This window comes from Vipera ursinii (assembly GCF_947247035.1).
Source record: "Vipera ursinii genome assembly, chromosome: 4".
Lineage (NCBI taxonomy): Eukaryota > Metazoa > Chordata > Lepidosauria > Squamata > Viperidae > Vipera > Vipera ursinii.
The window spans coordinates 83,232,614-83,259,975 of NC_139514.1; the positions used below are offsets into that span (position 1 = coordinate 83,232,614).

At 45.6% G+C, this 27,362-nt stretch overlaps 1 protein-coding gene across 2 annotated transcripts in view; it reads left to right on the top strand.

Moving 5' to 3' along the window:
• Positions 1–27,362, top strand: part of GABRB3 (gamma-aminobutyric acid type A receptor subunit beta3) — a gene marked incomplete at its 3' end in the record, with an annotated part of 371,697 nt that overhangs the window by 324,235 nt on the left and 20,100 nt on the right. For both annotated transcript variants that reach the window (XM_083361517.1, XM_083361516.1), the window contains 3 exons: positions 19,603–19,685; positions 22,481–22,618; positions 24,305–24,457. In XM_083361517.1, the coding sequence (XP_083217643.1) occupies positions 19,603–19,685; positions 22,481–22,618; positions 24,305–24,457 (374 nt within the window). The remainder of the gene's footprint in view (positions 1–19,602; positions 19,686–22,480; positions 22,619–24,304; positions 24,458–27,362) is intronic.

A 27,362-nucleotide genomic window follows, 5' to 3' on the forward strand; every position in this document is an offset into this window, starting at 1 on the left:
CATATATGCATTGTAGGAGACTTCAATGCAATAGTAGATGTTGATAAAGACTATACCCCGGGGCAACGTTTACTTAAAGGGGTAAAAAGAACATTGCCTAAGGTGTGGGATCAAGTGAGGGAGGAGTTAGGTATATGTGATATATGGTGAGATTTTCACAGGGAAGAGAGGCAATATACTTATTTCTCCCCCAGGCATCAAACATGGACCCGAATTGATATGATATGGGCATCCCATGAATTGAAAGAGATGGTTAGGGAAATAGAGATTATGACTAATGACTGGGCCCGTTAATTTTGGTTTGGAAAGGAGAAAAGAAGAAGTATAGATGGACAATGAGAGCAGCTCTTTTAAAAGAAGAACAATTCAAAAACTTGTTGAACCAGGAAATGGGATACTTTTTGAGGAGAATAGAAGGGAAGATACACCAATTCAAATTATATGGGACACTGTGAAAGTAGTGATTCGAGGGATAGCAAATAAGTATTCAGCATATACGTGGAAGAAAAGAGGGGGTTAAGAGATTGGAGTTGATGGGAATGTTGACAGAGGCCGAGGAGGCTCTTCAGAAAGACCCATCCTCAGTAATAGCGAGGGAGAGAAAAGATATTACATGACATGAGATTTCCCTCCTGGATCAACGTGAATTAGCAGAGAAAATTCAAAGGAATAAACAATTTTTTTAACATGCCAACAAGGCTGGAAAATGGTTGTCCTATAGGCTTAGGAAGCGAGCAATTGCGAGAAAAATAGAATGGTTACAGGATGGGATGGGAAATATGGTGGGATCAAATGAACAAAAGAAAAAGGTGATTCAGGAATTCTTTACCACATTGTATAAGAAAGACCCAATTTTAGAAGAAAGGATTGGAAGTTACTAAGAAAGGGTGGAGTTACAGGAGGTTCCTGAGAATGTAAAACAAATTTTGAATTCAGAGATCTCAGAAGGGGAAGGAGGCAATTAAGAAACAATCGAATGGGAAAACCCCGGGAACAGATGGACTCCCGACGGAATTATATAAAGAGATGTTGGGAACATTTAGTGGCCATTTAAAAGATTTATTTAATGAGGTTTTTAGTGAAGGGAAAATACCCCAGTCATGGACAGAGGCTTATATATCTTTGATCCCAAAGGAAGATTCAGATCGTACCTTGGTTAAAAATTATAGACCCATTTCGCTATTGAATGCAGATTATATTTTTTTTCCTCAATTCTGGTGGGCAGGCTTAAAGTATTCTTAAGAGAATTTATACATTCAGATCAGAATGGGTTTCTTCCAAATCGGCAAATAAGAGATAATTTGAGAATAGTGATGAATACGTTGGAATACTATGAGATGCACCCTAGTAAACAGTTGGTAATGATGTTTCTCGATGCTCAGAAAGCATTCAACATGGTTAGTTGGGAAATTTTAATATATCAGATGATTAAAATGGGATTTGGACCAAATTTTGTAAGAGCTATACAAACAATTTACAGTACGCAATCTGCCCGAGTATTATTCAATGGTGAAATGACTGGGAAAATTGATATACAAAAAGGTACGAGACAGGGATGCCCCCTTTCACCTCTGCTGTTTATTCTGACTTTAGAACCACTATTGATTATAATTAGGCAAAATAATAATATTAAAGGATTAAAAATAAATGATCAGCAATATAAGCTTCAAGCTTTCGCTGATGACTTAGTTTTTATTTTGGAAGACCCATTGGAATCAGGCCCTAAATTACTGGAGGAAATTAGTGCCTTTGGAGAAGTAGCAGGTTTAAAGATTAATCGAGATAAAACTAATTTTTTTGGTAAAGAATATAGGAACTGAATCCAAGGTACAATTACAAGAGGTGATGGGGATCCAAATAGTTAAAAAGTTAAATATTTAGGTATTTGGTTATCTTCAAGGTGTCCATCTATAAAGGAGTTAAATTATCAAAAATTGATGACCGAGATGGAGAAGAAATTAGACAGCTGGAAAAACATTCAACTCTCAATCCTAGGACGAATTGCAGTGGAAAGAGATGTGGAAAACTATGTCAGGAGCTGTACTGTATGTGCCACCATGAAAAGAATCCCAGGGAAAACCCCTGGGTTACTGCAGATGGTGGCTGACCCTTCTCAACCATGGGAAGAAGTAGCTATGGACTTTATAGTAGACCTACCTGACAGTAGAGGAAATACTGTCATCTGGACTGTGATAGACCTGTTTTCAAAACAAGCTCATTTGATCGCCTGCAAAGGACTCCCATCAGCCCATCGCCTGACTAAATTGTTCCTAAAACATATCTACTGGCTACATGGTGCCCCGAAGCGAATAATTTCAGACAGAGGGGTGCAGTTTACAGCGAACTTTTGGAGGAATTTTCTTAAATTAATTGGATCATCTCAAGGCTTATCAACTGCTTTTCACCCGGCTACTAATGGGGCCACAGAATCTGCTAACAATATCTCAGATTGCTGTGTTTCTTCCCAACAAACAAACTGGACCGATCTCCTCCCTTTCACAGAGGTGGCTTACAATAATTCAGTACACAGCAGCACCAGCTACACTCCTTTCTGGGTAGCCATAGGGAAAGAATCCAACTCCATACCTGAATACCCTCAGTTGCCCTCCACTTCCCAGAAACTTGATCAATGAGTGAAGGGTTGGGAAGAAGTTTAGAAAAACACAAAGATGGTATTTAAAAAGACTTTTGAAACCTACAAAAAGCAGGCTGATAAAAAGAGAGTTCCCCAAAGGCATTCCAAGTTAGGGAAAATGTTTATTTGTCGACCAAATACTTACACCTTAAACTACCCAACAAGAAATTAGGACCAAAATTCTTGGGGCCTTTCCCCATTGTGAGAATCATCAACCTGGTCACAGTAGAATTAAAAATCTCTAGACTTTTGGGGAAAATTCAACTGGTTTTCCATTGTAGCTTACTGAAACCTTTTTGGGCCTCCACTTTAAGACCTCCCCCTAAGAAGGCACCCGGACCCCTCGTAGTAACGGGTCAGACCCATTATGAAGTGAAATGTATTCTTGACTCTAGAATTTTTAAGGGAAAATTGCAGTATCTAGTACAATGGAAGGGATACTCATTGTCTGAGTCCACGTGGGTGAAATCTAGCAATGTGAAAGCAGACAGACTCATCAAAATGTTTTATGAGAAACACCCCAACAAACCAAAAGTCAGCTCCTAATTTATGTTTTTGTTTACATTACAGAATCTGTCCTTTTTGTAAGGGGAGGCGGATGTCAACACTGCTAACATCGGATGTTCTTGCTTTCACAAAAGATGAAGAAGCAGCTATTTTATATTTCTACCTGTGTATCACTTTTAGAGTTAAAGTTAGATGAAGAAGGGAGGGGGAAGGAAGAATATGCATGGGGGATTAGTTAGACATAATAACATAGTTGCGGAGCATTTTCAAGGTTGAATGTAATAAGAGGTGATAAGAAAGAACTGGGGGTTAAACTAAGGAGGGAGAACTTACCCTTCAAACTAATTGGAGAATGTGATTTATGACAGCAACAAAAGGAGGGAACTATGTTTTAATATTATTGTGCTTAGGGGATGGGAATCCAGATTCCGGCTTTAAGCAAGTATTACTGAAGTTATATTGCTCTAATAAAAGACTTTTAAGGTAAACAATGCCTCAGAGGTCTTTGAAGAGCTCATCCATTGGAAACTTGACAGCCACTTTAGTGAGGTTCTGTCAGGACTACAACTACTCCAGTCATGGTTTGCTTGCTGTCAGTCTACCATAAACAACAGGGCAAGGGAACTGCAGGGTGGGATAGGGAGAAGTAGCAGGAAAGAAATCAAACTTACTCATTGTGCCATCCTGTGAGAACTGCCAGAATGGCCATTCCAAGGTCATATTATGGAATGCAGGAACATCCAACCTGCCAAGCCAGGGACTGTTACCAAAACAATTTGTTTAAATGTAATTGGACAGTAGAGATAAGCAAAGGGGAAGCAGGAAGAAGAAGGGAAAAGTTAATCACATGCTTTGGGGGCAAAAATCTGAGATTCGGCTTTGCCTCACTGTAACCACTTTGGCTTTAGTAAAGTGTACTTTCCTATATAACAGATCCAAGACAGTGGTGGAATTCAGCTGGTTTGCACCACTTCGGCAGAACTGGTAGCTATTTTTTTGTTGCCTAGGCCCAGAATGGATTTCTGGAAGCGGTATCCAAACAGAAAACCAGTTGTTAACTTATTTGAATCCCACCACTGATCCAAGAGCCTTTCTTTTATAACTGACCTTATTGGTATGATTGACAGGTTCAAACAAATACTATGTTCACTTCTTATTGATTTTGAAATCCAAATTAGTGTATTGTCCTAGTATCCACATAGTTTAAACATTCCTGTTTCTCCCGTTTTCCAGCATGTAGACAAACAGCACTAAACATCCCGACTTAGAATGATAACATAACTCATGGTCTCAAGCAACATTTAGTTTTCTCTACAGATTAATGAATACTGATAGATAGTACTGTATACTCATCCTCATTCATAACATTTTTCAGATGTAGAAAAACTGTACTTCATTTGTTTTGTCTTTAACTATCTTATATTTATTTAGTAAGCTGCTTAATTATGTTGTTTAGCTTGGAAATCTAATCTTGGTGTTTTTAGAATGTTTCAGTGTAATTTGTTTTCAGTGAAACCACTTTATTAAAGTATTTGAAAAACAGTATGTATGAACTATAAATAAATAGCTACTACTCTTGCACTAATAAAGTAGTTTATTAAGTACTTTTAGCCTTCTAAAATATTATTTTTACATAAAGCAAAGGAAAATATAGATATAATAAAATGCATTTGATACACATTTGTCTGTTTTGTATTTGTGCAGAAGAAAAACGTTAATTTCTAGTGAAGGTATCTACATAATTTGTAGCTCTTATTATTGCAGGTGAAAGTTCATTCCCTGAGTTGGTGTGTTGGTTTCTGAATGTTTCTTTACCAGGCTAGGTAACATCTTCAGCGGAGTTAGAGGATTTAATGTCAGTGTTGTTCTGTTTATGAGGGTTTCAGGTATGGGTGTATCAAGTAAGGGTTTTTTGATGGGTCAAGTATGAGTCATAAGTGAGGGGCTTGTGATGGTCTTGTGATGGGGAGGTTATATTGGGAGGTAAACTGCTGGAAAGGAGAACTTGTGTGGGTTGATTGAGGGTCAGTGCTGTGTGGTTGATTTTGATTGTGAGGGATTTGTAGGCTGGTTGTAGGTCAATGTGTCTGTTGATGGAATTGCTTGTGGACTGCCAGAATTTGATGAACTCATGAATGCAGTAGGTGATAGCTTGGCCAATGATTCTAGTGTTGCTCCAATCGAACTGGTGCTGTTTGGTGTTGGTATGGGTAGAGATTAAGGATTTGGGATCATGGTATTTGACTGTCAGCTAATGTTCATGGATCCTGGTTTTTAACTGATGTGATGTTTGTCCCTCGTAGAATTGGTTTCAATGGTTACAGTTGAATTTGTAAATTACATTGTTTCTTTCATCCTTCTGTATCTTGTCTTTGGTTCTGCTTAATTCCTGGTGGAGTGTGGCTATAGGTATTGCTATTCCTAGGACTTGGAAAATTCTGGCTGTCATTTCCAACAATCCTTTTTTGAATGGTAGGGTTCTTTTTTGTGTGTGATTGGCTGTGTGGTGTGTGTTGGGTGCTGTGGGTCAGAATGCAAAGTTTTCAATGACTCAAATCCATAGCTCTACCCACCATACAACCAAAAGTCTGGATGTGCTACATCAGTGACACTTTCATCATCATCAAACGTTCCCAAATTGAACAAACACACCACCTATTTAATAACATATTCCCTGGGATCAAATTTGCATGCAAAGTGGAAACAGACAACAGACTCCCATTCCTTGATATCAACATAAGAAGAATGGAGAATGGAGAACTGGAATCCCGTGTCTACCAGAAACCAGATCCCAGCTTTGCAAGCAACCATACCACTGCACACAAAAGACACTGTGTCGAGACCTTTTTCAGAAGGGCCAATTTACACTGCAGCACCATGACACTAAAAAATGCAGAATGGAAATGTCTGTTTGACATCTTCCTCAATAATAGCTATCCAAAAAACTTTGTATTATGACACACAGCACCCAAACTACAACACACTACATAGCTGACCACATGCAAAAACTAATCCTACCATGCACAAAAGGGTTGTCGGAAATGACAGCCAGAATTTTTAACTCCCAGGAATTTGTTGTTCTTAGTTGCGAAGTCATGTCCAACCCATCGCGACCCCATGGACAAGGTTCCTCCAGGCCTTCCTGTCCTCTACCATCTTCTGGAGTCCATTTAGGCTCACGCCTACTGCTTAACTGACTCCATCCAGCCACCTCATTCTCTGTCATCCCCTTCTTCTCTTGCCCTCAACCTTTCCCAGCATTAGGCTCTTCTCCAGTGAGTCTTTCCTTCTCATTAGGTGGCCAAAGTATTTGAGTTTCAACTTCAGGATCTGGCCTTCCAAAGAGCAGGCAGGGTTGATTTCCTCTAGGACTGACCAGTTTGATCGCCTTGCAGTCCAAGGGACTCACAGGAGTCTTCTCCAGCACCATACAGTACTTCAAAGGCCTCAATTCTTTGGCCCTCAGCCTTTCTTATGGTCCAACTTTCACAGCCATACATTGCAACTGGGAAGACCATAGCCTTGACTATACACACTTTTGTTGGCAGGATGATGTCTCTGCTTTTTAGTGTGCTGTCTAGATTTGCTATGGCTTTCCTCCCCAGGAGCAAGCTGTTCTGAACCAGCCCTCTTCTGGCCTTGTAGTAAGGCAAACCCCTATTCAGATAGAAGAGACTGGAGAGCTTCCAAGGCTAAAAGGCGTCTGCCAAGATTTATCACTCAATTAACAAAAACACTAGAGCTTGTCTCCTCAAGCGGAAGAGTTGCTTTCAGCAACCAGCCCCTCCCCAAACACTCCTTTTATTGAGAGCTCAGGGCGTGGTCTCCCTGTGCCTCCTCCCGAGGAGTCCCACAGCCTTTCTTTGTTTGTTCCTGCTCGACTGCCTCCTGCGTCGGGCGTCCTTGAACAGGGCCAGCTGTGGGTCATCATCCTCCGCACTATCGGGCTCACGCAGCTGAGAAGAGGTCCCCGGCTGAGGGCTCTGCAAAGCCTCCAAACCATCATCAGCCGGTTCGTCTCCCTCCTCCCCCTCATCTGAGTCATCCGATACATCGGAGCCGGCTGTCGGACCCACAGGCTGGCCCTGAGTCACAACACTATCCCGCACCGCAGGGCCCTTCCCCGGGTCTGCCGATCCGGATGCGGTCGGGATGGGAACTGTTCGTGAAAAGCAGTCACCAACGCAGGGGCATGAACGGCGGTTGCGTCTTCCCATGTGAAGTCCTCCGGCCCGTACCCTTTCCACTCGATCAGGTACTGGAAGCGACCTTTCAGCCAGCGGGAATCCCTAATGCTGGCGACCTCGTACTCGGGGGTGCTGTCGCCATCACGAGGTCCTGATGGGGGAGGTTCCGCTTGGCGAAGTGGACAAGCCGGTTGTTCGGGGACCAACAAGGACCGATGGAAGACGGGGTGCACGCGCAGGGAACGTGGCAGAGTTAAACGATAGGCGACCGGGTTGATGACGGCCTCGACTGGGAACGGTCCAAGGTAACGGTGGTCCAGCTTCCTCGCCGGCCGAGTGGATGGTAGGTTCCTGGTGGACAGCCAGACCCGATCCCCCACCGATAATGGAGGTGTATCCCTTCTCGACCGATCGGCGAACCTCTTGTAGTCGGCCTTGGCCTTCTCCAGCTGCCGTCGCACCAACCGATGGATCGCCTGTAATTCCACCATGAATTCGTTCGCTGCCGGCTCCGGTGAGTCCACGGGAGAAAGGGGGAAAAACCTGGGGTGATAACCCACGTTGGCCAAGAACGGTGTCATCTGCGTGGAGGTGTGCTGCGAGTTGTTAAAGGCAAACTCGGCTATGGCCAAATAGTCCACCCAATTGTCCTGCTGCAGGTTAACGTAGCAGCGCAGATACTGCTCTAAGATGCCGATGACCTTCTCGTTACCCCCGTCGGTCTGAGGATGATGCGCGGACGAGAGGCAAACCTTAATGTCCAACGCCCGCATCAACTCCTGCCAGAAGCGGGCTGTAAACTGGGCCCCCCTATCGGAGACGACCCTATCGGGAAGGCCGTGCAGCCGGAACACCTGTTGGATGAACATGCGACTAGTGGCGCGAGCTGACGGTAAGCCACGACAGGGGATGAAGTGCGCCATCTTGGTCAACATGTCCACCACCACAAACACTGTCGTGAAGCCGGAGGATGGGGGTAGATCCGTCAGAAAGTCCATGGACACAGCCCCCCAGGGTCTCTTGGGCGTTGGCAAAGGCTGCAGTAAACCAGGCGGGGCCCCTGTTGCTGACTTGGCCTGCCTGCATGGGACGCAGGAGGTGACATAAGACTGGACATCGTGTCGGACTCGGGGCCACCAGAAGGTACGGGAGACCAGGTTCAGAGTCTTGAACAGGCCAAAATGCCCCGCAGCCGGGTTATCATGACACTGGCTGAGGACGAGTCCCCTGAGTGGCCCTCCTGGAACATAGAGCCGGTCACGATAATACAGGAGTCCATCCGTGACCGACCAAGGCGAATCTGGCCCCACCTCTTCCTTCCGCTGAGCCACCCACGCCTCCTGCTGCTGCGCCTCCCGGATCCGAGCCCGTATATCCACCGGCTCCCGCACCGCAGCAAAAGACTCAACGGGGATCACTGTCCTGGGCGGAAGCTTGTCTTCCACTCGGGTGTACTCGGGCTTCCTGGACAGAGCATCCGCTCTCTGGTTGTGCCCGCTTGGTATGTACCGCACCCGGAAGTCAAACCTCGCAAAGAAGAGGGACCACCGGATCTGGCGTTGGTTCAAATTCCGAGCGGTCTGCAGGCTTTCCAGATTCTTGTGGTCCGTCCGGACCTCGATTTGATGCCGCGCCCCCTCCAGATGATGCCTCCAAGCCTCGAACGCCGCCTTGATGGCCAGCAGCTCCTTCTCCCAGATGGTATAGTTGCGCTCGGAGGGGTTCAATTTCCGAGAGTGATACGCGCAAGGGAAAAGGGTACCGTTGGGCGTCGCTGCCTGGAGTAACACGGCCCCAATGGCAATGTCGGAGGCGTCCGCCTCCACGACAAACGGCCGTTGCGGGTCAGGATGCTTCAAGATGGGCTCCTTCATGAAGGCGTCCTTCAAAGCTTGGAACGCCTGTTGTTTGGGGGCGTTCCACTGGAACCGAGTCTTCTTCTGCAGGAGCCGGGTAAGGGGGGCTGTCAAGGCAGCAAAGCCAGGGATGAATGTTCGATAGTAGTTGGCAAATCCAAGAAGTCGCTGAACATCCTTCACGTGACGCGGGGGTTGCCAACTCTGCAACGACTCAACTTTACTCGGTTCCATGGCGATGCCCTCAGGAGAAATGCGGTGACCCAAGAAATCGATGGTCACCTGGTAGAACTGGCACTTCTCCAACTTGGCAAACAGCCGATGTTTCCGGAGGCGCTGCAGGACCTGACGGAGATGCTGATGATGCGCTTCACGCGACGGGGAGTAAATCAGGATGTCGTCCAGGTAAATCACGACAAACTGGTCCAACAGATCTCGAAAGATGTCGTTCATAAAATGCTGAAACACAGCGGGGGCGTTGGTCAGGCCAAACGGCATCACCGTGTACTCGAAATGTCCATAGCGAGTACCAAACGCCGTCTTCCACTCATCACCCGGCCGAACCCTGACGAGGTTGTAAGCTCCACGCAGGTCCAGTTTCGTGAAGATCTTAGCCTCCCGGAGTCGGTCCAAGAGCTCGGGGATGAGGGGCAGCGGGTAGCGGTTACGCACCGTGATGGCGTTGAGTTTCCGGTAGTCACAGCAGAGCCGTAACTCGCCCGACTTCTTTTTGACGAAGAGCACGGGCGCAGACACTGGCGAGGACGAGGGCCGGATGAAACCACGAGCCAAATTCTTTGTCAGGAAGTCCCGCAATGCAGCCAACTCGGGCTCCGACATGGAATACAAACGCCCCACTGGGAGAGGCGCATCAGGAACTAGATCAATGGAACAGTCATAGGGCCTGTGCGGGGGTAATTGGTCTGACTCACTGAACACATCAGCAAAGTCGGACAGTTCGGGAGGCAAGGAAACCCCTGAGGAACCCTCCACCTGGCAGGCACAGATATGGCGGGTGTGGTCCACGCACTGAAAACTTGGGAAGGTGACCAAGTTCTGAGACCAATAGATCTGTGGATCATGCGCCCGGAGCCACGCCAGTCCCAGGACCACGGGGAAGTGCAGATCCGAAGTGATGTAGAACTGAATGGCCTCCACATGGGAACTGATGGCCATACACACTGGTTGCGTGGCGGCCGTAATAGGCCCGGACAGGAGCACTCGACCATCAATAGTCTCCACTAGCATGGGCGGATCCACCGGACACTGGGGAACAGCCCATTTGGCCACGAAGGCCGAGTCCATAAAGTTAGTGGTAACCCCAGAGTCAATTAAGGCATGGACCGGAATCCCCTCTGGCTTGCCAGGAAGGATCAGTCGTGCCTCCAAAATCAAATGCCGTGGAGGTTCACAGGCACCGTCGGAATGGCGTCGCTCGGCGTGGTCGTGGTGGGTCGTCCGATCTATCACACCGTCTAGATCGGGCTCGGGCCGTTTCCCGACAGCAAAGCAGGGGACTTTCTCGGGGCCGGCTTGGTCACTGATGCCCGCTGACGCTTCTTTGGACAAGAAGCAGCCAAATGTCCAGGGTCCCCACAGTAAGAACACAACCCCTCCGATCATCGTCTGTCCATTTCCGTCACCGATAGACGGGACCTGGCGGCACCCAGCTCCATTGGCTCCTCCCTCTGGACTGAGGGCACACGCTCAACAGGAGCGGCAGGGGTCTGTGGGGTGGCACGGCGACTCTTTCGCTGCTGCAGCCGGGCATCGATCCGCAGACAAAGATGGATCAGCCCATTCAGGTCTGAGGGAATGTCCACGCGGGCCAGCTCATCCAACATCTCCTCTGACAAGCCATCCTGAAAGGCATCCACGAGCGCAGCCTCATTCCAGGCGGAATCCTGGCTAAGCAGCCGGAAATCGCTGATATAGGCCTGTAGGGGGCGCTGACCCTGCCTCAAAGCTTTCAGACGTCGGGTGGCAGTCTGCGCCTTAATCGGGTCCTCGTACATGAGGCGCATATGGTCACAAAACCCCCCAAAGTTATCCAACAAAGGGCTAGGCTGTGCCAACAGAGGCGTGCCCCAACGAGCTGCATCTCCCGACAGAAGGCTCAACACGAATCCCACCTTATCTCGGTCAGTGGGGAAATCAGCTGCTCTCACGCTGATAAAAAGCTGGCATTGTCCCAGGAAGGCAGGAAACAGTTCTGGATTGCCAGCAAATTTATCCGGCATAGCTATCTGACATTTCCTCCTGGGTGGGGGTGCAGCATGTACCTGAGCTTGCAGTTGAGCCACCTGAGCTGCCAGCAAAGTGAGTTGCTGGGTGAGCTGAGCATTCTCGGCAAGAAGCTGCTCCATCGTAGTAGTAAGGGGTGGGAGGCTGAAAGCAAACTGTTCTGAACCAGCCCTCTTCTGGCCTTGTAGTAAGGCAAACCCCTATTCAGATAGAAGAGACTGGAGAGCTTCCAAGGCTAAAAGGCGTCTGCCAAGATTTATTACTCAATTAACAAAAACACTAGAGCTTGTCTCCTCAAGCGGAAGAGTTGCTTTCAGCAACCAGCCCCTCCCCAAACACTCCTTTTATTGAGAGCTCAGGGCGTGGTCTCCCTGTGCCTCCTCCCGAGGAGTCCCACAGCCTTTCTTTGTTTGTTCCTGCTCGACTGCCTCCTGCGTCGGGCGTCCTTGAACAGGGCCAGCTGTGGGTCATCATCCTCCGCACTATCGGGCTCACGCAGCTGAGAAGAGGTCCCCGGCTGAGGGCTCTGCAAAGCCTCCAAACCATCATCAGCCGGTTCGTCTCCCTCCTCCCCCTCATCTGAGTCATCCGATACATCGGAGCCGGCTGTCGGACCCACAGGCTGGCCCTGAGTCACAACACTATCCCGCACCGCAGGGCCCTTCCCCGGGTCTGCCGATCCGGATGCGGTCGGGATGGGAACTGTTCGTGAAAAGCAGTCACCAACGCAGGGGCATGAACGGCGGTTGCGTCTTCCCATGTGAAGTCCTCCGGCCCGTACCCTTTCCACTCGATCAGGTACTGGAAGCGACCTTTCAGCCAGCGGGAATCCCTAATGCTGGCGACCTCGTACTCGGGGGTGCTGTCGCCATCACGAGGTCCTGATGGGGGAGGTTCCGCTTGGCGAAGTGGACAAGCCGGTTGTTCGGGGACCAACAAGGACCGATGGAAGACGGGGTGCACGCGCAGGGAACGTGGCAGAGTTAAACGATAGGCGACCGGGTTGATGACGGCCTCGACTGGGAACGGTCCAAGGTAACGGTGGTCCAGCTTCCTCGCCGGCCGAGTGGATGGTAGGTTCCTGGTGGACAGCCAGACCCGATCCCCCACCGATAATGGAGGCGTATCCCTTCTCGACCGATCGGCGAACCTCTTGTAGTCGGCCTTGGCCTTCTCCAGCTGCCGTCGCACCAACCGATGGATCGCCTGTAATTCCACCATGAATTCGTTCGCTGCCGGCTCCGGTGAGTCCACGGGAGAAAGGGGGAAAAACCTGGGGTGATAACCCACGTTGGCCAAGAACGGTGTCATCTGCGTGGAGGTGTGCTGCGAGTTGTTAAAGGCAAACTCGGCTATGGCCAAATAGTCCACCCAATTGTCCTGCTGCAGGTTAACGTAGCAGCGCAGATACTGCTCTAAGATGCCGATGACCTTCTCGTTACCCCCGTCGGTCTGAGGATGATGCGCGGACGAGAGGCAAACCTTAATGTCCAACGCCCGCATCAACTCCTGCCAGAAGCGGGCTGTAAACTGGGCCCCCCTATCGGAGACGACCCTATCGGGAAGGCCGTGCAGCCGGAACACCTGTTGGATGAACATGCGACTAGTGGCGCGAGCTGACGGTAAGCCACGACAGGGGATGAAGTGCGCCATCTTGGTCAACATGTCCACCACCACAAACACTGTCGTGAAGCCGGAGGATGGGGGTAGATCCGTCAGAAAGTCCATGGACACAGCCCCCCAGGGTCTCTTGGGCGTTGGCAAAGGCTGCAGTAAACCAGGCGGGGCCCCTGTTGCTGACTTGGCCTGCCTGCATGGGACGCAGGAGGTGACATAAGACTGGACATCGTGTCGGACTCGGGGCCACCAGAAGGTACGGGAGACCAGGTTCAGAGTCTTGAACAGGCCAAAATGCCCCGCAGCCGGGTTATCATGACACTGGCTGAGGACGAGTCCCCTGAGTGGCCCTCCTGGAACATAGAGCCGGTCACGATAATACAGGAGTCCATCCGTGACCGACCAAGGCGAATCTGGCCCCACCTCTTCCTTCCGCTGAGCCACCCACGCCTCCTGCTGCTGCGCCTCCCGGATCCGAGCCCGTATATCCACCGGCTCCCGCACCGCAGCAAAAGACTCAACGGGGATCACTGTCCTGGGCGGAAGCTTGTCTTCCACTCGGGTGTACTCGGGCTTCCTGGACAGAGCATCCGCTCTCTGGTTGTGCCCGCTTGGTATGTACCGCACCCGGAAGTCAAACCTCGCAAAGAAGAGGGACCACCGGATCTGGCGTTGGTTCAAATTCCGAGCGGTCTGCAGGCTTTCCAGATTCTTGTGGTCCGTCCGGACCTCGATTTGATGCCGCGCCCCCTCCAGATGATGCCTCCAAGCCTCGAACGCCGCCTTGATGGCCAGCAGCTCCTTCTCCCAGATGGTATAGTTGCGCTCGGAGGGGTTCAATTTCCGAGAGTGATACGCGCAAGGGAAAAGGGTACCGTTGGGCGTCGCTGCCTGGAGTAACACGGCCCCAATGGCAATGTCGGAGGCGTCCGCCTCCACGACAAACGGCCGTTGCGGGTCAGGATGCTTCAAGATGGGCTCCTTCATGAAGGCGTCCTTCAAAGCTTGGAACGCCTGTTGTTTGGGGGCGTTCCACTGGAACCGAGTCTTCTTCTGCAGGAGCCGGGTAAGGGGGGCTGTCAAGGCAGCAAAGCCAGGGATGAATGTTCGATAGTAGTTGGCAAATCCAAGAAGTCGCTGAACATCCTTCACGTGACGCGGGGGTTGCCAACTCTGCAACGACTCAACTTTACTCGGTTCCATGGCGATGCCCTCAGGAGAAATGCGGTGACCCAAGAAATCGATGGTCACCTGGTAGAACTGGCACTTCTCCAACTTGGCAAACAGCCGATGTTTCCGGAGGCGCTGCAGGACCTGACGGAGATGCTGATGATGCGCTTCACGCGACGGGGAGTAAATCAGGATGTCGTCCAGGTAAATCACGACAAACTGGTCCAACAGATCTCGAAAGATGTCGTTCATAAAATGCTGAAACACAGCGGGGGCGTTGGTCAGGCCAAACGGCATCACCGTGTACTCGAAATGTCCATAGCGAGTACCAAACGCCGTCTTCCACTCATCACCCGGCCGAACCCTGACGAGGTTGTAAGCTCCACGCAGGTCCAGTTTCGTGAAGATCTTAGCCTCCCGGAGTCGGTCCAAGAGCTCGGGGATGAGGGGCAGCGGGTAGCGGTTACGCACCGTGATGGCGTTGAGTTTCCGGTAGTCACAGCAGAGCCGTAACTCGCCCGACTTCTTTTTGACGAAGAGCACGGGCGCAGACACTGGTGAGGACGAGGGCCGGATGAAACCACGAGCCAAATTCTTTGTCAGGAAGTCCCGCAATGCAGCCAACTCGGGCTCCGACATGGAATACAAACGCCCCACTGGGAGAGGCGCATCAGGAACTAGATCAATGGAACAGTCATAGGGCCTGTGCGGGGGTAATTGGTCTGACTCGCTGAACACATCAGCAAAGTCGGACAGTTCGGGAGGCAAGGAAACCCCTGAGGAACCCTCCACCTGGCAGGCACAGATATGGCGGGTGTGGTCCACGCACTGAAAACTTGGGAAGGTGACCAAGTTCTGAGACCAATAGATCTGTGGATCATGCGCCCGGAGCCACGCCAGTCCCAGGACCACGGGGAAGTGCAGATCCGAAGTGATGTAGAACTGAATGGCCTCCACATGGGAACTGATGGCCATACACACTGGTTGCGTGGCGGCCGTAATAGGCCCGGACAGGAGCACTCGACCATCAATAGTCTCCACTAGCATGGGCGGATCCACCGGACACTGGGGAACAGCCCATTTGGCCACGAAGGCCGAGTCCATAAAGTTAGTGGTAACCCCAGAGTCAATTAAGGCATGGACCGGAATCCCCTCTGGCTTGCCAGGAAGGATCAGTCGTGCCTCCAAAATCAAATGCCGTGGAGGTTCACAGGCACCGTCGGAATGGCGTCGCTCGGCGTGGTCGTGGTGGGTCGTCCGATCTATCACACCGTCTAGATCGGGCTCGGGCCGTTTCCCGACAGCAAAGCAGGGGACTTTCTCGGGGCCGGCTTGGTCACTGATGCCCGCTGACGCTTCTTTGGACAAGAAGCAGCCAAATGTCCAGGGTCCCCACAGTAAGAACACAACCCCTCCGATCATCGTCTGTCCATTTCCGTCACCGATAGACAGGACCTGGCGGCACCCAGCTCCATTGGCTCCTCCCTCTGGACTGAGGGCACACGCTCAACAGGAGCGGCAGGGGTCTGTGGGGTGGCACGGCGACTCTTTCGCTGCTGCAGCCGGGCATCGATCCGCAGACAAAGATGGATCAGCCCATTCAGGTCTGAGGGAATGTCCACGCGGGCCAGCTCATCCAACATCTCCTCTGACAAGCCATCCTGAAAGGCATCCACGAGCGCAGCCTCATTCCAGGTGGAATCCTGGCTAAGCAGCCGGAAATCGCTGATATAGGCCTGTAGGGGGCGCTGACCCTGCCTCAAAGCTTTCAGACGTCGGGTGGCAGTCTGCGCCTTAATCGGGTCCTCGTACATGAGGCGCATATGGTCACAAAACCCCCCAAAGTTATCCAACAAAGGGCTAGGCTGTGCCAACAGAGGCGTGCCCCAACGAGCTGCATCTCCCGACAGAAGGCTCAACACGAATCCCACCTTATCTCGGTCAGTGGGGAAATCAGCTGCTCTCACGCTGATAAAAAGCTGGCATTGTCCCAGGAAGGCAGGAAACAGTTCTGGATTGCCAGCAAATTTATCCGGCATAGCTATCTGACATTTCCTCCTGGGTGGGGGTGCAGCATGTACCTGAGCTTGCAGTTGAGCCACCTGAGCTGCCAGCAAAGTGAGTTGCTGGGTGAGCTGAGCATTCTCGGCAAGAAGCTGCTCCATCGTAGTAGTAAGGGGTGGGAGGCTGAAAGCAAACTGTTCTGAACCAGCCCTCTTCTGGCCTTGTAGTAAGGCAAACCCCTATTCAGATAGAAGAGACTGGAGAGCTTCCAAGGCTAAAAGGCGTCTGCCAAGATTTATTACTCAATTAACAAAAACACTAGAGCTTGTCTCCTCAAGCGGAAGAGTTGCTTTCAGCAACCAGCCCCTCCCCAAACACTCCTTTTATTGAGAGCTCAGGGCGTGGTCTCCCTGTGCCTCCTCCCGAGGAGTCCCACAGCCTTTCTTTGTTTGTTCCTGCTCGACTGCCTCCTGCGTCGGGCGTCCTTGAACAGGGCCAGCTGTGGGTCATCATCCTCCGCACTATCGGGCTCACGCAGCTGAGAAGAGGTCCCCGGCTGAGGGCTCTGCAAAGCCTCCAAACCATCATCAGCCGGTTCGTCTCCCTCCTCCCCCTCATCTGAGTCATCCGATACATCGGAGCCGGCTGTCGGACCCACAGGCTGGCCCTGAGTCACAACACAAGCGTCTTTTAATTTCTTGGCTACAGTCCCCATCTGCAGTGATCTCGGAGCCCAGGAAAATAAAATCTGTCACTACCTCCATTTCTTCCCCATCTATTTGCCAGGAATTGAGAGGGCCGGATGCCATGATCTTGGTTTTCTTAATGTTTAGTTTCAACCCAACCTTTTCACTCTCCTTCTTCACTCACAACAAGAGGCTCTTTGGTTCCTCTTCACTTTCTGCCATTAGAGTGGTATTGATATTTCTCCCAGAAATCTTAATTCCAACTTTTGATTCATCTAGCCCTGCCTTTCTCATGATGTGCTCTGCATATAAGTTAAACAGACAGGGTGACAGTATACAGCCTTGCCGGACTCCTTTCCCAATTTTGAACCAATAAGTGGTTCTGTGTCCAGTTCTCACTGTTGCTTCTTGACCCGCATATAGGTTTCTCCAGGGCTTTTTTTCTCATAGAATGCTCAGAACGGAGTTCCGGCACCTTTTTTGGATGGCACCTTGTAGGGTAGGCAAGGTGGGTTGTATGACATGTGTGAGTTCGAGCACCTTTTTCTTTTACAAAAAAAGCACTGGGTTTCTCCCTTGCCTTTCGCTTTCCTCCTGTCCTCAGCTATTTGCAAAGCTTCCTCAGACAGCCATTTTGCTTTCTTGCATTTCTTTTTCTTTGGGATGGTTTTAGTTGTTACTTCTTGTACAATGTTGCAAACCTCCATCCATATTTCTTCAGGCACTCTGTCTATCAGATCTAATTTTTTAAATCTATTTGTCACCTCTACTGTATATTCATCAGGGATTTAGTTCATACCTGAGTGGCCTAGTGGTTTTCCCTACTTTCTTCAGTTTAAGCCTAAATTTTGCAACGAGAAGCTCATGGTCTCAGTCACAGTCAGCTCCTGGTCTTTTTTTTTACTGACTGTATAGAGCTTCTCCATGTTTGGCTGCAGAGCATATACCATCGTATTCTCTTGACAAAATTCTATCAGCCTGTGCCCTGCTTCATTTTGTACTCCAAGGCCAAACATGCCTGTTATTCCAGTTATCTTTTGGCTTCCTACTTTAGCATTCCAATCCCCCATGATGATAAGGACATCATTTTTTGGTGTTATAAGGTGCTGTAGGGTTTCATAGAACTGGTCAATTTCATCCTCTTCAGCACTGGTGGTTGGGGCATAGACTTGGACTACTGTGATATTGAATGGTTTGCCTTGGATTCAAACTGTGATCATTCTGTCATTTTGGGGATTATATCCCAGTATTGCTTTTCCTACTCTTTTATTGAGTATGAAGGCTACTCCATTTCTTCTGAGGGATTCTTGCCTGCAGCACTATACCTGATGGTCATCTGAATTAAATTCACCCATTCCTGTCCATTTTAGTTTGCTGATTCCTAAGATGTTGATGTTCAGTCTTGTCATCTCTTGTTTGACCATGTCCAGCTTTCCTTGATTCATGGATCTTACATTCCAGGTTCCTATGGAGAAAAAATATTTACAGCATCGGACTTTCCTTTCATCATCAGATACATCCACACCTTAGCGTCCTTTCAGTTTTGGCCCAGTCGTTTCATTCTTTCTGGCACTACTGGTACTAGCCCTCTGCTCTTCCCCAGTAGCATATTGGATGCCTTCTGACCTGAGGGGCTCATCTTCCAGCGTCATATCTTTTTTCCTTTTGGTAATGTCCATGGGGTTTTCATGGCAAAGATACTGGAGTGGGTTACCATTTCCTTCTCCAGTGGATCACGTTTTGTAAGAACTCTCTGCTATGACCTGTCTGTCTTGGGTGGCCCTGCATGGCATAGCTCATAGCTTCACTGAATTACGCAAGTCCCTTCACCATGACAAGGAAGTAATCCATGAAGGGGCCCCTAGGGATAGCAATACCTATAGCCACACTCCACCAGGAATTAAGCAGAACCAAAGACAAGATACAGAAGTATGAAAGAAATAATGTAATTTACAAAATCAACTGTAACCATTTCAACCAATTCTACGAGGGACAAACATCACATCAGTTAAAAACCAGGATCCATGAATATTAGCTGACAGTCAAATACCATGATCCCAAATCCTTAATCTCTACCCACACGGACACCAAACAGCACCAGTTTGATTGGAGCAACACTAGAATCATTGGCCAAGCTATCACCTACTGCACTCATGAGTTCATCAAATTCTGGCAGTCCACAAGCAATTCCATCAACAGATACATTGACCTACAACCAGCCTACAAATCCCTCACAATCCAAATCAACCACACAGCCAACCAGAGACAACACTGACCTTCAACCAACCCACACAAACCCCTCTCTTCCTCCCCACCAGCAATTCATCTCCCAATGATGCTGACCTGATGTAACCTCCCATCACAAGACCCATCACAAGCTCCTCATGACTCATACCTGACCCATCACAAGATTCTCACTTGACATACCTGAAGCCATTATAAACAGAATAACACTGACATCCCCTAAACTCCACTGAAGATGTTACCTAGCCTGTAATGAAACATTTGGAAACCAACCCACAAGCTTGGAGAGCAAACCTTCGCCCTCATCCTACACCCAAGCTACAGATATTTGCCACTATTGCAAAGCTCTTATTATTATTGGTTCTTATTATTTATTTCAAAATATTTATTTAAATGTTTTATTTTGTATTTCTTGTTTCTGTAATAATTCATTTTGTTGTGTTTTATTTTAGAATCACAACTACTGCAGCTTGCATGATGGACTTGAGAAGGTACCCATTAGATGAACAAAATTGTACACTGGAAATAGAAAGCTGTACGTATTTCTATTAATTTCAGGTATATGAAATATATTGTGCAAAATAGTTTTTTTAGTTTGTTACTAATATTTATTTAATTTCTCATGCCCATAATATGCGTCACATTCTTAACAGTTCAAAATCATTCAAGCTCACTTCAGGTACATTTCATATAATCACCTCCTGTTTTTTTATCTTCTACCGTGGTCTGCAGTTGCAACTTGCAGTTGTTAGCAGCACTGTTTCATAATTATTCTGAATTTTGTAAATAAATTTAAAGTATCCATATGGAATGACATTGACCCACTGGTGCTCAATAAAAAAATAAAAATAAAAAAGCAAAAAAGGAGGTAATTGAAGCAATGTCTGAATCTATTGTGAAATATGTAATGCCTTCAGTAATGATTATAGTTAACAAACATTTGGAAAAAAAGTAACTGGTACATTCAAAGAATTACGTTAAAAAAAATACAGAAATTCAGATGACCTAAGGCTCAAAGGCAAAAAGGAATCATCTTGTATAAGTTTTGATAGTGGGGAAAAGAAAGAAAACGATAGTAAGAAGCAACACCAACAGGGAAAAAATGGAGAGAAAAAGAAATGCTAGTGAAGACTAACACTTTGATGAAGAATTATATTTTAATTTATTTTGATAAAATTGATTTCCAAAGCAATTTGTTAGTTAAACCATTTAAGAGAACAAATGAATCTTTTCAAAATAAAGATGGATCTTATTCTACAGGTTATTGAGAAGGACAAGAGCGCAAAGGAGGCAGTCAACACTGAACAATGTCATAGTTTTATAAACCTTTACCAAACACCAAAAAGTGTTGAGAAGTAGTTTTATTTTTGCTGTAGAGTTATTTGCAAATAGTAAGACAAACAATGGAACATCCATATTTATAACTGGCTGTAAAACATGGTGGAAATTAAATCCCAAAGTCTCTGAATATGAGGTATCAGAACCATATCTCTTCTGATTCTTGTTCTGAAGCAATGAATCAAATAATGCCACTGTTCATTATCATCAACCCATTTTCCATCATTTTTGCAAAGAAGAAAATATTTACAAGGTTTAATCAAATATAATAGAAAGGTATGGTAACTATTGAAGATATTTTAATAGAAATTTTCTAACCGCATAGACATTTGAAAGTAGCCACAACTGATCCCAAAGAAACAAAGATATGGACAGTATCTTTGATACTGATTTTTTTGTGAAATAGAATTTTAATGGATCTCTGCACTTATCCTTATGTTTAGGCCTCTTCCTAAGTATTGTGAATCTGTTGTCTCATGTGAAAGAATGTTTTAAATTTAAAAGTTAAAATTAATGGAAAATGTTCTTTGATAAGTGAAGACAGATTGACAAACCTGTAAATCCTGCCTATTGAATATGCAATGAATATTTTTGATGAAGTCACTGACTAATTTGCAGTAGTTAAAAGCTTGAAAAGAAAAAAACATATTATTAGAAAAAACATATTATTATTCCTTGCTGCCAATGAATTACTAGTAAGATTTTTATCATTTCTCTCCAAAATGCATTAATGTAATTAAAAAGCATTGATCGATTCTTTTCTGATTATTTTTATTATCCATTTCATTACATGGTTTTTACTGTAAATGATTTTGTCATATAGATGGCATGTAGGTAAAAAATGATAAATCCTGAATGTCATATACACTGAATTTTCCTTGATTAAGTGCAAGTAAAATTAAATGGATTATAAGATTTTGGAAAGTAGATAACTGTATTATATGTTTGATAGTTAATGAGTATGGCAAGGCAGCAATGCTGGGACTAGTTTGATCCTTTTTCAGATTCCTTAATAGCTAGACTAATGACTCACTTAAAAGATAGAATTGGAGGACAATCTGGTTTCCATCTCAATGTTTTGGAAACATAGTTTTTCTTTCCCAGACTTAGAGAATCCCATTACATTACTTTTGAGATATCCCGCCTTCTATACTACAGGCTCAGCCATTCTACTAAAGTGTATAAAAATGTAGCAAAGACTCTATTGAAATTACATTTTAAGAAGAATGGTCTTCAAGGAGAAGGTCTATCTGTATCTACAGTAGAACTGATATGTAAATCTCCAAGTATTTTATTGCAAAAATAGTCACCTGCATTACCTGACAAATGACTCGAATCAAACATCCTTTAATGCCATCCATGCCTTCAAAGCTTAATCGTCAGTATCACTATCCATTTTTACAGGTATTACTCCATAGATTTTTTACAGATTAATCATCCCAGCCAATTATGACCTGCATAGTCAGTAACATATAATTATGATAATATCGTGTATTCAACTGATTGAATCTGTAAGATAGTATCACAAGCTCATTGGATAATTGGTGTTATGATATATGGTGAAATGGTTGACATTTATCTCATTTTATGAAATTATCCCGTTTTATTTCATTTTAGCTATCAATAACTTTACATTTATTGCATTATTTTACACAGTTTAAATTATTTTTCCAAAATGAATTTTCACATTTTTATAGTAGTTATTGTATAGCATATATTTATTAGTTCCATGTGAAACAGCATGAATTGTCATGAAACAAGGAGAAAAATTAGTCTGTTCTTCAAATTGTATATCAACCTATAACGTGGTTTAGAATGGATATACACACACATTATTATTAATAATTTTGAGGAATATATGCTTAACTCACCAAAAGTTTAGGAGATGAAAATTTTATTCTCTTCTTTAGGGCAGAATGAAAGTTTTAAGAAAAGTGAGTCTATCATATATTTTGAGAACAAGATACTAAAACATTTCTGCTTTGTTTCCAGATGGATACACAACAGATGATATAGAATTTTATTGGAGAGGTGGAGACAATGCAGTTACTGGAGTAGAAAGAATTGAGCTTCCTCAATTTTCTATTGTGGAATATAAACTTGTGTCCAAAAATGTTGTCTTTGCCACAGGCATGTATTTCCTAACTGTTAAATTTCCATTATTCCTAGTTCTCTAATGCATGCATATATTTTATCTTTATATAAGAGGTAATTAAAATAGGGATAGTGCTAGTTCATTCTTTCTTTACAAATATTTGGTGTTACCAGGTCTGAAATGTTAAAACTGATTAGTTTGTTTGATGATTTTTAAGTAAAAAAAAAAATATTTGTATCTGAAACTACATACAGGTAGTCCTTAACTTACAAAAGTTCATTTATTGATCGTTCAAAGTTACAATTGCACTGAAAAAAATGATTTATGTCCATTTTTCACAGTTACGTTTGCAGCATCCCCATGATCAAGTGATAAAAATTTAGAAGCTTGGCAACTGGTTCATATTTATGACTTTTGCTGTGTGCCAAGGTCATGTGATCCCCTTTTGCAACCTTCTGACAAGCAAAATCAATGGGGAAGCCAGATTCACTTAACAACCGGGTTGCTAACTTATCAATTGCAGTGATTCACTTAACAACTGAGACAAGAAAGATCATAAAATGGGGCAAAACTCACTTAAAATGTCTCACTTAACAACAGAAATTTTGGGCACAATTATGCTCATAAGTAGATTACTACCTGAATAATGAGATTTAGAAAATTAGTTGGGTCAAGTTTTCCAATCTAATAAAATATTTTAATAGGAAATTCTAAAAAATAAATACATGAATAGAAATATGTGTTCTAATTAAGCTACAAGTAATAGATTATACAAGGCAGTCAGTTGGCAGTATGGGTGATAAAATTGAGGATTATAATTTATGTTGAAAAGAAAGCAGAAACTCAGGAACAGGTTTCCAGTACAAGTTATTTGTCCCTATCATTCAAATTATTCATAATTAAAACAGTTTGAGAAATGCAGCTATAGTATTTATTATGCTAATTGAAAATAAAAAGGTAAAGGTTCCCATGCGTGCTAGTCGTTTCCAACTCTAGGGGCTAGTGCTCATCTAGGGGCTGGTGCTCATCTCCGTTTCAAAGCCAAAGAGCCAGCGCTTGTCCGAGGACCTCTCCGTGGTCATGTGGCCGGCATGACTAGATGCCAAAGGCACACAGAACGCTGTTACCTTCCCACCATAGTGGTCCCTTTTTTTCTACTTGTATTTTTATGTGCTTTTGAACTGCTAGGTTAGCAGAAGCTGGGACGAGTAACAGGCACTCACTCTGCTATGCGGCACTCGGGATTCGACCCGCCAAACTGCCGATCTTCTGATCAACAAGCTCAGCATCCTAACCCACTGAGCCACCGCGTCCCTTATAAATTGAAAATATTAATATTTTATTATACTGTATTATACTAATATCAATAATAATAGTGCTAATAATAGCCAATGGCATATAATCAATCAAATATAATTTACTGAGTTAAAATATTTAATACTAATATTTGTGTTTTGACAATAGCTACATTACATTTTTTTTCTGCACAAAATTTCAAATTATGGGCTACCCTGTGCTTGTTTTGGGAAGTAATAGGTTCCACTAATACACAATATTTTTGCAATATGTTTAGTATATTTTATTCATTATATTTTAAATATCATGCAAGTAATTTAAATGAGTGATTTTTAGATAGAAGGTAAAGTATTCCAAATTATTATCATTAAGATTTATTTTAAAGAAAATATATAACTACTTAATGGCTATCTGTTTTTTATTAGGTGCCTATCCAAGACTATCATTGAGTTTTAAGTTGAAGAGGAATATTGGATACTTTATTCTTCAGACCTACATGCCCACAATATTGATTACCATTTTATCATGGGTATCATTCTGGATAAATTATGATGCATCAGCAGCAAGAGTGGCTCTTGGTATGAAATGGGGATGAGTAGGACATTACTTCATTTGCACTATCAAATATCAATTACTAGAATTTGCAACTTATTAATAGGTCAAGATCATTTATATAAATATTGTATTAGTCTGGAATATATAACATTTTTTATAAAATCTGTTATTTGAGCTCTCCAAATAGAGCTCAGTTTCCTTATTACTCTAGAAATGGTATGGAAGAACTGACTTTAGAGGAAGATTGTGGTACCCTAAATTTAAATTTAAGGACAAATAAAATTTGAAGGAATAATGCAAAGATAGTGGAATAAAAAGGTTTATGTATTCTTTTTCTTCCAATTCTAATATTTTTTCCCTTAGAGGCCTCTCATTTACTTGATGACACAATTGATGAAAGTCTGGGTAAGAGCAAGCCAGCACTGTGTGAGAAAGCTCCTCTCCATTTCTGTAAATGCTGGTCAAGGTGCCTCCAGGCATGGTAGCTTCTGGATTTACTATACCATAGCTTCAACTTACCCTGAAGGATACTCAGCATACATCAAGGGTATACAAGTTGGATAGCTTTTACACGTACAGAAATATTGCTCAGAGCATCTGCCAGAGATACTAGTTTAAAATACTTTTTAGTATTCACTTTCTCAATTTGTGAGATTGCAAGCAGTAGTCCAAGCTTCTCACTATTTTTAATAGTAATAATGCATGAACCTGGATCATATTTGAATACTACTTTTTGACTATATTTCAGGAAAAAATGTTACAGCTAAGAAGTGTTTCTGTGAGAGTTGTACTAGTACTCAAGACATTTCAGTTATTTTTCCAGGGAATCAGGATTTCCCTAGGCTTCGTTAATTTCAAATATTTACCCTCCCCCCTCTCTCCCTCCCTCCCTCCTCTTTTTCTCTCTTTCTGTCTCTTATTTTTAAAAAATTCTTGTCCTGCAAGTGTTGATGAGGGCTTTGTATACTGTTAATCCCTGCTTATCTGGGTGTTGGCTTCTGGAAGGGAATGTGTCCTGGACTTTTTGATTTCTTCTTTGCTTTTTGTTACCTGTTTTGGTCTGTAAATATGGTTTATTTCTAAGTGTCTATTAATGGCTGATTTGTCTGAACATCAAACTTAAAAGAATTCTCTGGCATTTTTGGATTTGGTTTGGTCTAGGATACTCACAATTTCCCAATTGAAATTTTGATTGATTCTGTCCATGTGTGGTACAATTAAAAAGTTTTCATCATGTCTTCTGACTGCTAGTTAATCTTCATTGGTGGGCTCTGCTAATCTTCTGCCCTACATAGTGGCTGGTATGTAGATAACATCATCAACATAATAAAAAAGGAACAACTAGAGAAGACTCACTAAACAATCAACTTCTTCAAAAGAATAAAATTATCTAGACGCATGCCCAAGATGGCGGACGTGCTGGGCTGAGCTCCGTGGAGTGTTTCCAGTTTTGGCATCCTTACCGGTCTTCTGGGGTTCCTGCGAGCCTGCGGAGATGTTTTTCCTCTGTGTCGTGGCTCGGAGAGTTGATTGAACTGAGAGAAGAAGACTTGGTACGAGTCTAGACCCGTACCAATCGGGTTTCAGGCCCGGGTACAGCACGGAGATGGCATTGGTCGCACTGGTGAATGATCTCTGGCGGGCTCGGGACAGGGGCTACTCCTCTGTCCTAGTCCTTTTAGACCTCTCAACGGCTTTTGATACCATCGACCATGGTATCCTGCTGCGACATCTCAGGGGGTTAGGATTGGGAGGCACAGTTCTCCAGTGGTTCTCCTCCTACCTTCTGGGACGCTCGCAGTCGGTGTTGGCAGGGGGGCAGAGATCGACCTTGAGACCTCTCATTTGTGGAGTTCCTCAGGGATCGGTTCTCTCGCCTCTCCTGTTCAACATCTATATGAAGCCGCTGGGTGAGATCATTCGTGGTTTTGGAGTTGGGTATCATCAATATGCTGATGATACCCAGCTTTTTATTTCGACCCCAAACCACCCCAGTGATGCCCTGGACGTGATGTCCCGCTGCCTGGAGGCGGTCCGGGTCTGGATGGGGAGGAACAGGCTTCGACTCAACCCTGACAAGACTGAGTGGCTGTTCGTGCCGGCATCCCGGGAAATTCCGATTATTCCATCTTTGGCCATGGGGGGGTAAGCTATTACCCCCCGTAGATAGGGCGCGCAACTTGGGGGTCCTTCTAGATTCACAGCTCTCTTTAGAAGAGCATATCGGAGCTGTGACTAGGGGGGCCTTTGCCCAGGTTCGCCTGGTGCGCCAGTTGCGACCCTATCTAGACCGGGATGCCTTGCGTACAGTCACTCATGCGCTCGTGACTTCTCATCTAGACTACTGTAATGCTCTCTACATGGGGCTGCCCTTGAAGTCCACTCGGAGGCTCCAACTGGTGCAAAATGCAGCCGTGCGAGTTGTGCTGAGGGTTTCCTGATACTCCCATGCTACACCTTTGCTCCGCGAGCTGCATTGGCTGCCGGTTGCCCTCCGGGTGAGATTCAAGGTGTTAGTAATGACTTACAAAGCCCTACATGGCATGGGTCCGGATTACCTACGGCAACACCTGCGGCCGGCATCAACTTCCCTCCGTCCAGTGCGCTCCCACAGAGAGGGCCTCCTCAGGGTGCCTCCGATCAAAGAATGCCGATTGGTGGCCCCAAGGGGGAGGGCGTTCTCTGTGGGCGCGCCAGATCTATGGAACCGCTTGCCGGTTGAGCTCCGGACGGCCCCCGACCTTCGCTCCTTCCGGCGCGACTTAAAAACATATCTATTCGAGCAGTCTGACCTGGTCTGATGGGTTAGGGTTGGGGTTTTAATATGTTTTAATATTGTTTTAAACTGGGCTAAATATTTAATCGTTTTTTTAACTTTTGTATTCCGCTTTTTTATATTTATTGCCCTGTACACCGCCCTGAGTCCTT